The following is a 17337-nucleotide window of genomic DNA, read 5'->3' as shown; positions in this document are numbered from 1 at the left end:
ATTTATGGCAAGAAGAGAATAGTCTGCAAGCCAAGAAGAGGCCTCTCACCAGGAACTGAATCTGTTAGCACCTTGATCTTGACCTTCCCAGCCTCCAGAACTGTGAGAAATGGATGTCTCCTGGTGTCTGGGGTGTTTTATTATGGCAGCTACAGTGAAGAAAACCCCCTTTCATTCAACACACACTTGCTCAGTGCCTGCTGTGTGTCAGGTACTGTGCTGGGCACTGGGGATATAGAAGTGAGGAGACAGAGCACATGATCAACAGGGGAAAGTCACTGCGGGCAGTGACCGGTGCTTGGAAGGGCAGCACAATAGGAGGTCAAGTGACAGTGAGAACACTAGAGGGGCTGGGTTGCCTTATCCCGGGGCTCAGGAAAGGTCTCCTCAGGACTCTTGACCTATGTGAAGAGAGGCAGCCATGCCATGATCCAGGCTAGAAAAATCCGGGGAAGAAACAATGGCTAACAGCAAGGCCCAGAAGCTGAAGCGCACCTGGGAGGTCTGAGGCCTAGGAGAGTGCATCAACGCATGAAGCAGAGTGAACAAATCGAGAATGGAGGTGGGATGGGATCCCGACCACAGAGAATATGGTCAGCTTGTGTGAACAAGCTGGAATTTAATCCTAGTGCCACTGGAAGGCCCAGGAAAGTTCTCTGCAGGGGAGGGACATAATACACTTTATAATTTTAAAAGCTCTCTCAGGCTACCGTGTGGGGTCGAGGCTGGGGCAGATGCCAGGATGATGGCACACCTGGGATCGCAGTAGCAGAGGTGACAGGAAGTGGGCTAGCCTGACACGTATGTCAGAATTTATAGAACTTTGCCAACAGTCTCGTGTGAGAAAAGATAGCGGACTTCTCCATGAGGGACCAAAGTAAGTGGGTAGATGCTGGAAGACAAGGGAAGAGAAGGCAGAGGAGTGGGCAGGCCGAGGTGCCTCTGGACCTGTGTGGTTCGAGGTGTTCGACAGCAGTCAGCAGCGACCAGCTGGAACTGAAAGCCCAGGGCTGGGAGAGATCACATGGTGTGAGGGAAGTGCTAAGTGCAATTAGAGATGAGGCTGGTGGGTGCCCAACATTCAAAAAGGGACCAGTTCGTGAGAGAGTTCAGTGTTCAGGAGAGGCTGGTAGCACAGGTCAGAGAAGGAAGCTGTGAAAAGGCCAAGGACAGACACCCGCAAAGACCACTGGGAGAGCCAATGAAAGGAAAAACATTGGATTTGGTAAGATAGAGACAAAATGTGGCTAAAAAAAAAAAAAAAAAAAAAAAAGTAGCCTCCGCAGGCGCAGGACAGAGGACCAAGTGAGGCAGCTGATCGGGAAAGAGGCAGAACAGAGGGGACGGGCAGTAGCCCAAAGGGGGTCTAGACTAAGGGAGAGCTGGCTTATTTAGTGGGTGGGTGACAAAGCCTGCTGTAGGCCAATGGGAACAAATTCATGACCTCATGACTGAGGAGGTTAGAGGTGGTTGTAGGAAGGTGCTAGAAACCATAGGACCCAGAAAAAAAAGCAGGAGTCAGACAGAGAAGCACGGACACGTGCACTGTCTCTGCAAGGGACACAATCACCAGGTATAGAGGGCAGACAGGCTGGAGGATTCAGTGGGGACAGACAAGCAGTTCCCTTCTGACTGCCCTACTTTCACAGGGAAGCCTGAGGCCAAGGCAGTAGCTGAGAAGGGAAAGCAGGGAGGGAAACCGCTGTGGCAGGACCACAATTAGAGGGGAGGAACTGGAGTGTAATGGCCACCACGGGGCCTGGCCTGCTCAGGGCCCCTCAGCTGCAGGGCTGGGGTGGCAGTGGGCAGTGAAGACAAAGTTGGGTTCACGCCGAGCAGGAGGGTCTGCCACCCCAGCCGGGTCCGCAGTCACTACCAGAGGACCAGGACATGCCCATCATTTCACGTATCTCAGCAATACAGACCAAGTTGAAAGGCATGAAGAAAAATGATTTTTCTGATTCAGCGCCCAGTAACAGGACACATCACTTAAACAAGAATTTATTTTCAGGACTGTGCTTTTACTATAGATTAAAATTTAATATAATTTAATTCACATATAAAGACAACTCTGGAGACTATGTGGTTATGACATGGCCTGGGGTTCAGTGAGTAACTGAGGTCATGACACACTCAGGCCTGGGCAGATACCAACTTGCTCATGCCGGAGAAGTAGGATTTCTCTCTTTCACTCATCACTTCAAAATGCAGTGGCCTCCTGCAGAAGTTGCACTCGGCTGAGGAATGTGGCTTGAGTTCCAGACCCACTCTCTTCCACGTGGCCAGCAGATTCTCTGTGAGGAAAAAGTTTTTAAAAATTGAAGGGAGTGGGGCGCCTGGGTGGCTCAGTTGGTTGAGCGTCCAACTTCGGCTCAGGTCATGATCTCACGGTCTGTGGGTTCGAGCCCTGCATCGGGCTCTGTGCTGACAGCTCAGAGCCTGGAGCCTGCTTTCCGATCCTGTGTCTCCCTCTCTCTCTGTCCCTCCCCCGCTCTCATTTTGTCTCACTCTGTCTCTCAAAAATAAATAAATGTAAAAATAAAAAAAATAAAAAATTGAAGGGAGTATGCATGCAAGAGAAATGCAAACATTGGCCTACATAAAAAGTCAAACACTGGGGTGCCCGGGTGGCTCAGTCAGTTAAGCATCTGACTTCAGCTCAAGCCATGATCTCACGGCTCATGAGTTCGAGCCCCACATCGGGCTCTGTGCTGACAACTCAGGAGCCTGAAGCCTGCTTCAGATTCTGTGTCCCCCTCTCTCTCTGACCCTCCCCTGCTCGCACTCTGTCTCTCTCTCTCTCAAAAATAAACAAACATTTAAAAAAAAAAAAGTCAAACACAAACGTTGCCAGTGGCATTATTTTTGTAACAGTCAAAAAGCAGAAACAACCTAAATGTCCATCAACTGATGGATAAACACAATGTGGTACGTCCATACAAAAGATTATTCGGTATAAAAAGAAAGTGAGGATTCAGGCTACAACACAGGTGAACCCTGAAAACACTGTGCTGTAAAGAAGTCAGGCATAAAGAACCTATGTAGGGTATGATGCCAGTTATGTGAAATGTAAAGCATGGGCAAATCCACAGAGGCGGAAAGGGGTCAGCAGCTGACAGAGGCTGGGGAAAGGGGACGGCATGGCTGCTCATGGGTATGGGGTTTCTCTCCAGGGTGATGAAAAGGTCCTCGAATCAGATAGTGGTGACGGTTGCACAGCATCATGATGGACCTAAGACCCCCAGAACTGTGTACTTTAAAAGGGTGAAATTTGTGGTATGTAAATTATATCTCAATAATGCGGTTTTAAGGCAAGCAGGACCACCTGAGGAGGCTCAGGAGGCAGAACCAACCTGTGGCTGAAAGCAGCTCCTGGATCTCTGCCTTCAGGTTGGACATGGGGGTGCTGAGTTGGGTTGTACAGAACCACAAGCAGAATAAAACACTGAACAATTACGCTTATCAGAAGGTGTTGGGGGGGGGGAAGGAGGGGGGTTGCTTCAGGGACTGCACCTCAAGGGAATCGAAGCCCCAGGCCGAGCTCCAGAGGGCCAGGGCAGACTAAAGCCTTCAGAGGCCTCTCTCTACTCCCCAGCCGTCACCGTATATCTTTGAGTCACCCTGACAAGGGGGCAATGGAAACGGTGGGTGGATGAGCAGGCTCCCTCAGAGCTTCTAAAAGCAGGCGTATACCCCTTAAAGTGAATCAAAACAAACGTCTTTTACAGTTTTATACCATCTGAGAGCATTCTTAATTACCTGGAGAAAGAAACAGTTCTGAATGCCTTTGAAGGGCTTCGATTATACACACCGCAAAGACAGCTTTATGCAACTCTCCAGTGAGGAGGTCCCGGCACTCTCCAGGTACTCACCAAGGAAGTAGTTCATCATCTGCGGTGTGTGGTGAGGAGTGGGGGCGATCCGCAGGAGCTCCTCCCCCCGGGGCACCGTGGGGTAATTGATTGCCTGGACATAGATGTTATGTCTGCTCATTAGTTCATCACACACTTCAGTGTTTTTCGCGGCATCTGCAACCTAAGTTTGACAACAGAAGGTAAGGTCACAACAGCGTGGACTGCCTCTTAGCAGCAATTCTAATGCACACGGCACTCAGGAGGCTCAGGCTCAAGCAGCAGTGCAAGCCTGCAACTTAAAGGGCCCAGCTGTGCTTTAGTATGGTCCGGGGGATGGAAACCACGTAAGAAGCCAATTTCACACTGATCTCCCTCCCAAGCTTCAACTTCAGTTGATGCCAGCTAATTCTCCTATCCAGGGATGTGCATACCGTGGGAATGAAGCAGCTTTGATTGTACTAGCTGTATTAATTCTACTAATTCAACTGTGACACCAACAGTCTACTATTTACAGTGGAAAGGGCAAGACCTATTTCAAAATTAACTGAATAAAAAGCCATACTTCAAAGCGAGCCAAGTTTAGGCTCCCGGAACTTTTCAGACAGAAGCTTTGTGTTTACCCTTTTAAGGCCAGTGTTGAGGAGAAGGAACCTCTGCTCTAGCCTGCTGGGTTCAAAGCCTTCATTTTCAATGTGAAGTCAGCCAAAGGCAGCAACGAGCAGAAGGCCACTGACTACAGCCCCCTGCCCCAGCAGCCCCCCTGCCTCCCTCAACTTCAAGAAGGCACGAAACAGAACATCTCACACGTCATGTGCAGAGGCACAGCCCCCAGCAAGTCCAGTCACAGACAGGTCATTACCCGGACAGGGATGATGTGACTGGGGCAGTGGACAACTGGGAGGCCCGCGTCCATGAGCATCTGCCTCATGAGCTTGACGTTGCGTTGGTGCTGGCGGCGAAGTGCCCGCCCCTCAGCACTCTTCAGGATCCGCACAGACTCCAGGGCCCCAGCCAGCAGCATGGGCGGCAGGGAGGTGGTGAAGATGAAGCCAGCCGCATAGGACCGTACCGTGTCAATCAGAGAACTCGTGCTGGCGATGTACCCTCCAACACAGCCAAAGGCTTTGCCTAGGAGGAGACAGCCACATTTACTATAGCAACTGCCCCTGAATGTACCAGCAAGACGCTGCACAGCCTTAGAGCATCTTTGTCTCCTCAATGTGCCCTAAGATTATAAAGTAAAGGGATGTCCACCGATTTCTGAAAGGGAGAAAGTTGAGGAGGTTATGAAAGGGTCCTCCCCTAATTCACATGGCCACGCTGGTATCTGACTAGGATCAAAGGACAGATCTCCACAGCAGGCCTAGCACTGAGCGACCCATCCCGTGCGCCTGAAGAGCATGCTGCTGTGTCTCTTCCCACCCGGACTGGCTGCTCCCCCAGTGGGCAGGGCGCCACCTCCCACGTTGTACATGGTACGTGGTGCATGCTCTCTGGGACAGGATCGGAATCGTGCTGCTGGCAATGTCCTCTTGCCATGAGCATTCCCCCGGAGGCTAGAATGTAACCCAGCTAAGACATCAACTGTTTTGGTGTGACCAGAATGGTCTCCTACCTAAGTAAACACTGAACTCAGACAAGCAGCATCGCCCAGAGAAAAATGAAAACTCAGAACCTGTTAGGGTTGATTTAGGGCCCACCTCACTTTTTGATTCTCCTCAAATCCCTTTGTATAATCTGTAGCTCAAGTTTCAGGATTAAGGGCTCGAGAAGTCCTTCTAGATGTTAACATTGTGTTCTGTAATTAACATTCCTGCTTGAACCCCACAGAGGGCTGGGTTGGTGTAAGCTCTTACAGTGGAAAATTTCTCTCTCCAGTCTGTTCCAGCTCACAATGACTACACCTTCACAAAGCCCGCATCACAAGAGCTCTTTGAAAGAAAATGGTTGCTGTAATTAAGACATACGAACAAGTGCTCTTCTCCTGGCAGGGGCTCTACCCTGAGACCCCTGACCTCTCCTGGTTTGCCCAAGGTTCTCAGCCCCTAGACAGTGCTGGTGGACACTCTTTTAGGCCCGCCCTTCCTTAATGCAGGCTGTAAACTGGCATTTCAGCAGAGTGCTACACGGGTCTCCAACTGCCTTTTTTTTTTTTTTTAATGTTTATTTACTTTTGAGAGAGAGAGAGAGAGACACAGAGCTCGAGAGGGAAGGGCCAGAGAGAGAGGGAGACAGATAATCTGAAGCAGGCTCCAGGCTCTAAGCTGTCAGCACAGAGCCTGATGTGGGGCTCAAACCCACAAACCGTGAGATCATGACCTGAGCCAAAGTCGGACACTTAACCGACTGAGCCACCCAGGAGCCCCTGCCTTACTAACTTTTGAAATCTTCAGAGTTTTACAGTTCACATTTTCATCTTAGACTCCTCATAGGCAAAGAGAAGGTCTATGGTAATTGCTTGCACATGTTTACTTATCTTCTCCACAAAAAATGAGGTAGGGCTTGTTAGCTCCCTTATACAGGTGTCCCTACTTTTCAAAAGTTGTTATGCCACTTTGCTTTTATGAAAGACCTACATTAGTACTTGGTTTTCACTCACCGGAAGAAATCTGAGAGGGCTTTCACTTTTATGAGAAAAAGTGGAAGGTGAAAATAGCCTCCAGTGTTTGGCACCGCGTACCCCAAGCAACGAAAGTGGCCCTGCCCAGCCCTATCCTTGGGAAGCACAAGCGGCACCCCAGCGTCAGGCCACCAGAGCTTTGATCTGCGTCTGTGAGCACCTGTGTCTTTGCTTTATGCCATCTTGTCTTACAAAACGTTTCAAAGGGACACTCCACTTTCAGGTAGTGGGGAAACCTGTATCGGTGAGGAAACTGAGGTGCAGTTCCAGGTTACACAGCCAGGGAGCTATGCAGATGGGATTTATGGCCAGCAGGCAACATGGCTACAGCAGCCAACCCCATGAGATAATGCTTCTCACCCAGGAGGAGCAGATACAGAGTAGCCAGAGTGAACTGCAATGGTCTCCATGTAGTGGGCACAGAGCTCAGTGCTTCACACACCTGAACCCGTAGGTCCCAACAAATGCTCTAAAACATGGCTAGGATTCTTCAATATAATGGAACAATCTGAAGTACAGAGAGTAAACGCTGTTGCCATGTAGCTAGAACCGCAACTATGTTTGGAATGAGCTCGGATGGCAACAAATGGTATTTGTCATATTAGGCTGTGAGATTTAATTCTGGGAATCATGCCTCCACGATTCAAGGGATTCTGCTCAGCCGTGCCACCACCGAGAATATACAAACTCATCCAGAAAGTGGCCCAGGCTTTAAATGCTATCACACTGTCTCTTCACCTGACCCCAGTTAGTCCTGGGGCCTTGATAGGAAGATACAACTTTATTTAAAAAAATTTTTTTTTAAAGTTTATTTCTTTTGAGAGAGAAAGAGGGGCAGAGAGAGGAGAGAGAGAATGCCTAGCAGGCTGTGCACTGTCAGTGTGGAGCCCGGTGCGGGGCTCGAACTCACAAACCACGAGATCATGACCTGAGCGATGCTTAACTGACTGAGCCACCCAGGAGCCCCAGGAAAATATAACTTTAGTGCAGATTACAGAATGTGCAGAGTATACATACCAAGCGTTCCAGAAATGATGTCCATTTTGGGCATAACTCCGTCACGATCACCAATCCCTCCACCTCGAGTCCCATACAGTCCCACGGCATGGACCTCATCCACAAAGGTGATTGCTCCAAACTCATGCGCCACATCACATAGCTCTTCCAGTGGGCACACTGCCCCTGAGGAAAGAACACAGACTGCCTTGAAGAGCTTGCTACTTCACAAATTTCTGCTTGGTAAGAGTCAGTCAGAACAAAACAGCTTATGTTCTAAAGATATCATTTTTAATACTGGGAAAGACAATGAATTTCCCCCAGTTTCTAGTTTATCTAAGGTTCTCAGAGCCTAGTAAAAGCCAGAGTAAAAAAACCTACGTTCCCTCAAACCTATACAATGTCCACCAAATACGAATTCCTAGCAGAATGAAAAGAAACTGCAAAAACAAAATAAACATTACACTTTATTTAAAGAGTCCAGGCCCAGCTTGTTTTTCATTTAAGGTTTCAGACTGGCCTCTACTTAGACTTACCATCCATTGAGTGGACGGTTTCAAAGGCGACAATCTTGGGGACCGAGGGGTCAGATCTCTGTAACAGTTCTCTGAGGTGGCTGACGTCATTGTGGCGGAAGATGTACTTTGGCACTCGGCTGTTCCGAATCCCTTGGATCATGGAGGCATGGTTCCCAGAATCAGAGTAAATCTCACAGCCTAACAGGATACAAAAAACCTCACTATTTATCAAGCCATCTGCACCAAAGACAAATTATTTCCTAGACAGTCAGGGACAACAGACTTTGCCCTGAAAGTGCTGCTTTGCCCAGTAGGAAAGACACTGCTTGCCAGTTTCTTCCTGGGAAAACCATGAACTAGTGCTTCTCTTTTGAGAAGGCCCATAGGTGTAGAATAGAATAACCACTGGGCAGACAACCAATCTGCTCTTAAATCTGGCCACCTTATTCCAAACTTTATCAAAAGATAACTACCAATGATTAACAGAATTCTTCAAAGGATTTTCCTAGCAGACAACACACATTTGAAGCAATTAGCTTAAGGACAGCCCTTCAAATCTGCTTCTTCATTAGTATCATTTGCTGCTGGAACTTTTCATGTGCAGTGAGCACTTGATGCTCAATTCAAGGAAAAATGCTCCCAGATACTATCACTGCTCTTAACTGTTTTTGGTAAGCCCTCTTTGTTGTCAATATCCCTGCTATTACTAGGAAACTCAAAAAACTCTAAGGCACCCATGACAGGCTTCCTTACCCGGCATCATCCTAGCCAGAGTGAACAGGGTCGAGTCGTTGGCCACAAAGCAGGAGGAAAACAAGAGTGCTGCATCCTTCCCATGTAAATCAGCCAGCTCCTGCTCCAGGTCCACATGGAATTTACTAGTTCCTGAAATATTTCTAGTACCACCTGCTCCAGCACCATGTTGTTTCAAAGTGTCCCTTTTATTTAAAGAAAAAAAAAAAATTGGGGAGGGAGCAGAAAATAAATCTCATGGTTCTGAACACTATGTGAATCATTCCTTTCCCTAGGAGCTAGGATACTGAACCTTACATTGATCTAGCACTCTCTCATGGTGAAACCAGGAGCCAGAAGTTTCAACTGACTTCATCTTCAGACTAGGTGGCATTTGGTGTCAACACCAGGATGATGATACCCTGAGGATAACTCCAGGGATCAAAAACAAGTGTTCGTTTATCAATCAACTAAGTACTTAGTATTAGCTGAGTTAATTTACTAAGGCTTCTTTATTCTGACAAATACCCTTCTCTCCAAACACATCAGTCGCTACATGGACATCCTGGATGGCGGTTACCTGAACCTAAACCCTCCAAAAACCAGTCACATAATGTTAGGATTTATCTATCAACACACCTCAGACTGGACTCTCTTTAGCAAGCCTCCTTGGAGACTTTGACAAGCAACTCTCTCAAGTGTCCTCAGCCAGGCGAACCTCCTAAAGAACATGAATGACAGGATCTACCATCTTTTTAAATGTCTTTTTGAAGTAGCTTTTCCTCCAGTGCTGCTAGATTTATAGCTCTCCATCCAAAGTTTCAGCAGGGATGCCTCTGTGCAAGGCTGCCTGGTGTTAAAGGCACACTCACTTAAGGAGTGGTAGTGGGTGAATAGACAGGAGCAGTCAATGAGCCAATAAACTTGAACCCTCATACACAAAGGGGCTCTACCAACTACTTGTGCACTCGAGTTCTTTTAAAAGTAATCCGCAGAGGGGCGCCTGGGTGGGTCAATCAGTTAAGCACCTCTTAGTTTTGGTTCAGGTCATGATCTCACGGTTCGTGGCTTCAAGCCCCACATCGGGCTCTGCACTGACAGTGTGAAGCCTGCTTGGGATTCTGTGTCTCTCTGCTCTCTTCCCCCACTTGCCCTCTCTCTCTCAAAAATAAATAAACATTAAAAAAAATTTTTTTAATTAAAAAAAGTAACCTGTAGATATTTTCAAAGGCTGAGAATAGTATTTTGCTATGGTACACTTTCAGCTGCTAAATATTCCCCCCATAAAAGATCCAATCCCTCTAAGTCATCAATGTCTTGCCAAATAATTGGCAATTTCAGCGGTATCTGAAAGCTGAGGGCTACTTACATGACTGCCCCACACACTCGTGGATGGCGACTCATTCCCAGGTAGTCATTGCTACACCAGACCGACACCTGCTTTTTGGTGATGAGAGAGTCCGAATAGTCATCCGCCATGGGAAAGATGTGTGCCCTCCGGTTCACAGTTTTAAAAACTCGATAGGTATGGTCATTTTTTTTCTCATCAATTTTCTTCTCAAAGAAACGATCATACTGAAAAGTAGAAACAGCTAAAAACCAAAGATGGGACAGTCTGATGGTTAGGAAGCACATCTAGGCTTTGGCAAAAGACCTGGGTTCCAACCCCTGCTTGGTCATCTAATGGCAGGGAGTTTCTGGACAAATTAATGAAGTACTCATGTGGGCAAGTTACATGACATCCTCATCTTGAGATCGTGAAGCTTTCAAATGAGACTGTGTATGTCAACTGTTTAATACAGGGCTAGGGCACAGAAAGGTAGGTATTAAGGGACAGAAGGCAGGTTACCAACAGGATTTGTATTTACTATGGCCAAGAACACCTACTTGTATCAAGCAAAACACACAGCTTTTAATCCACAACTCACCATGCAATCTTGTATTTAATCTAATGTATGTTTACGTTAAAAACCCTCTCCTGCATCAGGCAAATAACGATGAGACGTACATTTTGGCAAGTTATCTTGAAGAAGATGGGATACTCTTTCTGGTCTTTGTTTTCGCATGATATCCTGGAAGTTCTTCAGCAACCCACTTGGCTCCCCACTGTCGGTCTTCACACTAATCACACTGGGGTTCACTGAGGTTTGGGCAACCTCTGTAACAGAAGTAACAAGTGAAGGGAACCAACATTCTATTTTGAGTTCACAATATTGAATTGTCAAAATATTGTCAAAAGTGAATTACTGTCTAGTTCACCAAAAAAAACTGATCATAACCAAAGTTAGTAGTAACTGAGTGTATGAAGTTTTCTCCCTCCCTTTTATTTTAATGGTCAACGCCTGGTGTTGTTTTCTTTTGTTTTCAGAGCTACCAGACAGCTTTAATAAACATTAAAGTCCAAAGCTTTCTAGCCGGTTGGCATGCCTTCCCCACCTTCCCACTCCACCCAACCCTAATCTCAATTTTCTTCATGGAAAACAATTCCAGCCATATGCATCATTTCTGCTGGTGAGGTTTTCTGGGGACCCTGGGTGCTCTGTGGACATAGCCACAACTGGAATTAAGGTTGCCTCTTAATCACCATCAGTAAGACACACAGCTTGGGAGTCCTAAGACCATCAATTATTGCAGTATTATTTTTTTACCTTTTATCCCACCAGATAGCAGGAAAGAAAGAAAGAAAGGGCAGTTTTGTAACAGCTTACACCATCAGGGTATTTTCAGAAATGAAGCAATTACTATAAAAGGTGATCATATCCTACACACACACCAGGAAGAAAGTCCCACATTTTGTCATATGGTCCTCGGACTCCAATCTTGATGACCTTCTTCCTTGGCCCTAAAAGAGGAAGTTTCTATACAAATACTACCCTAATAAGAGCTCATACATAAATCTGGAGGATCAAAAGAACCAAAAGGACCTCTGTACTCCTCCTAATGGTTCCAGTCATCTGTTTACCTTTCCTCACGGCATGCATTTCCTGCACATCCTCCTGAAGCTCTAGACTGGCTTTGCAGAAGACGCTGCTGCCCTTCTGGCTCATCTGGGCTGCCAGGAAAGGGCATTTGCTCGCAGTGCCCTGGCTTGTGGCAAGGGAGGGATGTCCAGACGGAATCTGTATGCCATCTGGAGTCTGCTGGGATCCATCAGGAGCCTGCTGACCCTCGGCTTTGGCAGTTTTGTCCTCTGGGGGGTGAAATGGAAAAACTGAAGCATCAGATCTGGTTGCACAACACGCAAGAAAGTCCCTTGTTTCTTTCTCTTATTGCCTCACAGAGAAGTTTTATACTTACTCTACCCCCACATTTTAGGCACAAGTTGACTTTTATTAGATTCTGCTAATTGAACCATTTTCTCATCTGCCTCACTGGAATCAATGTGCCTGTGAGGAGTTAATTGGCATGATCCAGTTACCTTTCAAACCCACAGTATTTTTCCCTTATAAATCCACCAAAAGTAGTATTTTCTAGTTTCAGACAGCCAACAGTTCTTGAGATGGATTTCAGTAAATCTACCCTAATGACACACAACATATTTCAGGAGGGGACACACTCTTGAAGGTAAGGAGAAATGTTCATAGAATTTTTTTCTCTGCTTATATATATATTTTAATTTTTTTAATGTTTATTTTTGAGGAGAGAGCACGAACAAGCAGGAGAGGTGCAGAGAGAGGGAGACAGAGAATCTGAAGCAGGCTCCAGGCTCCATGCTGTCAGTCCAGAGCCTGACGTGGGGCCTGAACTCACAAACCCGAGATCATCACCTGAGTTGAAGTCAGACACTCAACTGACTGAGCCACCCAGGTGCCCCTCTCTGCTTATATTTTCAAAACACGTTCTTGACAAAAAGGCTTGCTGTTGCTTAACATACAAACTACTGATTTTCTTCTTAACAAAAGAAATTAGGCTAAAAGTGAACTCTTTACATTTTTGTCTAACAGAATTCAAAGTATTAGTATATGCCAAGAAAAAACCACATGGATATCACATACACAGCATCTACTAGCTCATCTAAATGCATCAAACTAGTTCACTGACTTAACACAGTTGGCTGGTAACTGTGCTTCTACTCACAATGACTCTCCTTTCCCCTGAAGCAAATTCATTCACCTTCCTTCTAGTAAAGTCTTATTCTGCATCTTCCTGGAATACTGTGAGTCAGAGGCTAACTTCTACAACTTGGTAAGATGTCTCAATGCAGTTTTCATTAAAATTTTCTATAAAATCAAAAAATTGCTTTGAAGTCCATGTCATTCATTATAAAAGTAATACACATTCACTGTGGGAAATCTAGAAAAAAAGCATTCTATCATTCAAAACATAACCACTGCAGGCATCTTAGTAAATTATGTTTTTTTAAAAACATATTTTTTTACATATGTGCAAGTTTAAAAAAGTTTTACTTATTCTGCATGTGCTTGCTTATTTTGCCCTTTTCATCATAAAGATCAAAATAGCCTGTGAATATCATTTGCAATGGCTGCAACATCTATCAAGTGAACAAGCCACGTTTTACTCAACTTCCTCTATACTAGGGACAGAATAGTAAAAGAGGATCTTGACTATTCAGGAAAAACACATAACTAACTCCTAAAAGAGTAAAGAGGAAAGAAATCCTACACAGGATTATATCCTTTCTGCTTACAAAAAAAACAAAACAAAACACTCCTTTCTTACAAGAAACACATCCAGAGAACACACCTAACAGAGTTTACAAGGTAAATTATTCTCTAGGATTAAGTGAAACCTGAAAAGCCACATCCTCTCCTGGTAGAGCCAGAGAAAAACTACATCCAACTCTGATCTCTTTATTAAAAACAAAATTTAGGGGCATCTGGGTGGCTCAGTCAGTTAAGCGTCTGACTTCGGCTCAGGTCATGATCTCACGGTTCGTGAATTCGAGCCTCATGTCAGGCTCTGCGCTGACAGCTCAGAGCCTGGAGTCTGCTTCATGTCTGCCTCTCTCAAAAATAAATAAACATTAAAAAAATTTAAAGATTCATACATAAAATAAAGATACATGTATTAAAAAAATCACTAATGAATTCTATGATTCCATTTATGTGAGGCTTCTAGAGCAGTCAAATTCAGAAACAGAAAGTGGAATGGTATTTACGGGGGGCGGGGGGGGGGAGGAGTTAGTGTTGAATGAGCACAGAGTTTCAGTTTGGGATGCTGAAGAGCTCTGGAAATTGGATGGTGGTCGGGCTCTGCACTGACAGTGTGGAGCCTGCTTGGGATTCTCTCTGTCTCTCTCTCTCTGCCCTTCCCCTGCTCTTGCTGTTTCTGTCTCTCCCAAAATAAATAAGCTTAAAAAAAATTTAAAAACATATGAATGTACTTAACACCACTGAACTGTACATACAGTTGGTAAGAAATGGTAAGTTTTATGTTAGGTGCATTTTACCACAATAAAAAAAAATAATTTAGAAAAGAAAAAAGTTACAACTTTAAAAGCCAAAAGCTTCCACTCAATTTTGCTGCAAGCCTAAAACTGCTCTAAAAAATAAAGCCTATTTAAAAAAAAAAAAAAGCCAAAGAGCCAAATATTTAATGAAGGAAAGGTTGAACTGGAACATCCCAACTTTATATTTATGTGAATGAGGTACTGATGAACACTAAAACTCCAACAGACATCGAATACAACCCATAAACCTGTAAGGTGCACACTGGCCACCGTCTCACCTTTCCAGATGGGTAAACTAAAAGTGCATATTTGCAGGGTTAGGATGCCAACTGTGAGATAGTCCATGCAAAGAATCAAGCCTGACACAGAGTAACTCCCTCTGTTACTGTGCCCCCATCACCGCTGTGGACTAGAAGTGCTTCTAGTCTAGTGATGAATGCTAACACTGCCACCTCCTACTTTATTGCCAATGACACTTACTCTCATTAGCCGGAGGGGTTTCTTTGACCTGCTGGCAGTGTACTGTTGAAGTGGACAGGGCCCGAGGGGCTGGCTTGGCCCCAACTTCCATCATCTTAGGGCAGTTTTGGGCATAGAACAACAGAGATTTGCCTGCCTTCTGCAGAAAGGCCTGAGGCACTCTGGATAAGAATGGGCAGCGGCGAACAACAGTCTCCATGTCCGAGAGGGTGCACTGATCCTATAGAAAGACAATGAGTGACATCAACACTTAATAATCAGGCAAATACTACTGCAAGGTCATTGGGTTCAGGTGTTTCCCACAGTTTATAGCAAGGGTACCCTGGGATATAACAAGTCTCACATAATAATGTCTAAGGACAGCATTCATGTGGGACTCAACTAATTAGTGGTGACCATACTCTACCCAGGTCACCAACTTCTCCTTTCATTCCCCAGCTCTACACAAAAGCACCTGCAAAGCAACTTTACCAAGTGAAGTAAATACCGATGATTAACCACCAAGGGGCTGAGACAACAAGGGACAAGTCAGGAACAGGTTTGGGAGGTCAGAGGCTCCTTGAGGAAGATGCACAGTGCAGATAAAACACGTTGGCACACACCCAGGTGGAGAAGTGAGGCTAGGGAAGAAGTCACTGTCATTCATCCAGGCAGAGGACTCCTAGGGATCCTAAACTTCTCCTGGTCCTCACATCCCCAGACCCCAGGAAGGCACCCAGCTGGGCTCTGGGTCCCAGAGGCAAGGATTTCCCTGAGGTCATCCCCCACAGCTCTAACAAAACTAAACTGAGAAAGGAGGGGACATAAAGAAGGGCAGGAAAACGAGGGGAAGTACGGTTGGGGCTAACTGGGGAGAGGAAGGAACTATAAAATCGAGGGTGTTGGGTCTGGAGTTAGATCGTAGTCCTGGGCGGGGAGAGGTCAGAGGTTATCCGGGGGTTGAGGGCTCGAGAATAACGGAAAGAGTATGAGAAAGGAATTCTAAAGAAGCGGCCAGTTAAATAGGAAATGTAAGGAGGGAGCTGAATAGGGTACACTGAGGCAGCCCAATGGGCTAAGAATCTGGGAGATGAACGCTGACCCCGAGCAGGCAGGTGATGGGTGCTGTGGGGGATGGGGTCCCAACGTCCGGGAGAGCGGGGCGCGGGCTGGCAAGACACGCGGGGACTTCCTTGCCCGGCGCCGTAGCCAAAGCGCGGGCCCTCACCTGCGCGGGGGACTGCAGAGGCGGCGGCGGCTGTGGCGGAGTCGGCAGGCACCCAGGCCAAGCAGAACCAAACCGTTGCCCTTGTCCGCGGGAACCCTCAGGCCGCGAGCGGCGTCGCCCTAATATACAGCCAGAGTGAGCGCCGCGCATGCGCCATGGGCGTGGACTTCCTCCGCGCAGGCGTACCTTGTCGAGCTCTTAGCGTAGGAAGGGCGGGGCCCCTACGTGGGTTTGGCTAGTCGGTTGGGACCTGGGCTTTCCCGGATTGCCTGCCAAGAGAAGGAGGGGCACGGTAGTGGATCCTACACCCTCTTCTTGTTTCTCTACTAACTGCACTATGCTTCAGAACCCTGTAAAAGGGCAGAGTCGGAGGGGAAGTGCCCCTGAGGACAACTGGGACGTTATAGGGTTGTAGAAACTGGTGCCTTGGATATAGAAGAAGGAGGGTAAGGAAGGCGTTCCGGACCACGGTCTAAAGCAGGATCCGCCCTGTCTGTGACGAAGGGCTTCCCAGAAGAGGTGGGGGTGTATTTGCCCAAGGATGGAGTGGTTCTGGGGGTGATGTGGGGAGAGGGTGAGGCTGGAGGGGACCCCTCGGAGTCCGAGATGAAGGGACTTAATCTGAGGCAGAGAAAGGGCAAGAGGGGCTGGGCTGGATAGAACCCGTGTACTACACAGCTCTGAGCACTATCTGGAGATAGTGTGGAGGCGCAAAGCCTGACGTAGTTAGGGTTTGACACATATTATTATGACTTTTTTTTTCCATCGCAGGCAGTCCGAAGTCTCTTGCTGGCCGCCTTCGGCACCAACCGGGCGGCTCAAAACTCCATCCCAAAGTTCAGAGTTGGGCCATGGCTCCTTTGGGTCTCCCCAGTCCACACCTGCAGGGTAGGGTTAGGCCAATCCCTCTCAGGAACACCAATCTGCTCCACACCCTTCCCAACTTAACTTGAGCTGGGTTGGCCTGGGCCTCACAGCTGCCTTCCTCCAGTCTTGAAGGGGCCATCCAGGTTGCTCCTTCCTTAGCTGGGCATTAATAATAAGAGGGACAGGGGCGCCTGGGTGGCGCAGTCGGTTAAGCGTCCGACTTCAGCCAGGTCACGATCTCGCGGTCCGGGAGTTCGAGCCCCGCGTCAGGCTCTGGGCTGATGGCTCAGAGCCTGGAGCCAGTTTCCGATTCTGTGTCTCCCTCTCTCTCTGCCCCTCCCCCGTTCATGCTCTGTCTCTGTCCCAAAAATAAATAAACGTTGAAAAAAAATTTTTTTAAATAATAAGAGGGACAAAGTCCAGAGTGATGGTGACTAAGATGTGTCCAGGTACTTCTTAATTCCCTCTCTCTTGAGTCTCCAGCCAGCTGAGAGGCAGGCAAGGGGAGTCTCCACATGCAGAGGAGGCAGCTGGGTCCAGAATGGCACCAGGACCAGTCCAGGGGCCCATGAAGAGGGCTCTGGCCTAGGAGTCCTGGGCCGAGCTCTGCCCCATCCTGCTGAGAGGAGACATGAGGAAAGGTCAGCACTTGG

General features: G+C 47.1%; 1 protein-coding gene across 3 annotated transcripts; it reads right to left on the bottom strand.

The window, feature by feature from the left end:
* Positions 1 to 1985: 1985 nt before the first annotated feature.
* Positions 1986 to 15967, bottom strand: ALAS1 (5'-aminolevulinate synthase 1). Of its 3 annotated transcripts, none has more exons than XM_047843969.1 (11): positions 15818 to 15967; positions 14611 to 14830; positions 11683 to 11910; positions 10729 to 10878; positions 10090 to 10312; positions 8742 to 8926; positions 8007 to 8186; positions 7492 to 7656; positions 4714 to 4982; positions 3873 to 4035; positions 1986 to 2294 (listed from the first exon to the last, which is right to left on the bottom strand). In XM_047843969.1, exons 1-11 carry the CDS (start codon positions 15965 to 15967, stop codon positions 2134 to 2136), a joined length of 2094 nt encoding a protein of 697 aa, XP_047699925.1. In that variant the 3' UTR covers positions 1986 to 2133. The 3 variants fall into 3 exon arrangements, with proteins under 3 accessions (XP_047699925.1, XP_047699935.1, XP_047699943.1); XM_047843979.1 differs by lacking the exon at positions 15818 to 15967 and adding an exon at positions 15213 to 15231; XM_047843987.1 differs by lacking the exon at positions 1986 to 2294 and having other exon boundaries at positions 3900 to 4035; positions 4659 to 4982.
* Positions 15968 to 17337: the final 1370 nt, after the last annotated feature.

This window comes from Prionailurus viverrinus, chromosome A2 (assembly GCF_022837055.1).
Source record: "Prionailurus viverrinus isolate Anna chromosome A2, UM_Priviv_1.0, whole genome shotgun sequence".
NCBI lineage: Eukaryota > Metazoa > Chordata > Mammalia > Carnivora > Felidae > Prionailurus > Prionailurus viverrinus.
Note: the sequence above shows the minus strand (reverse complement) of the source record. Positions and strands in the feature narration are given on the sequence as shown.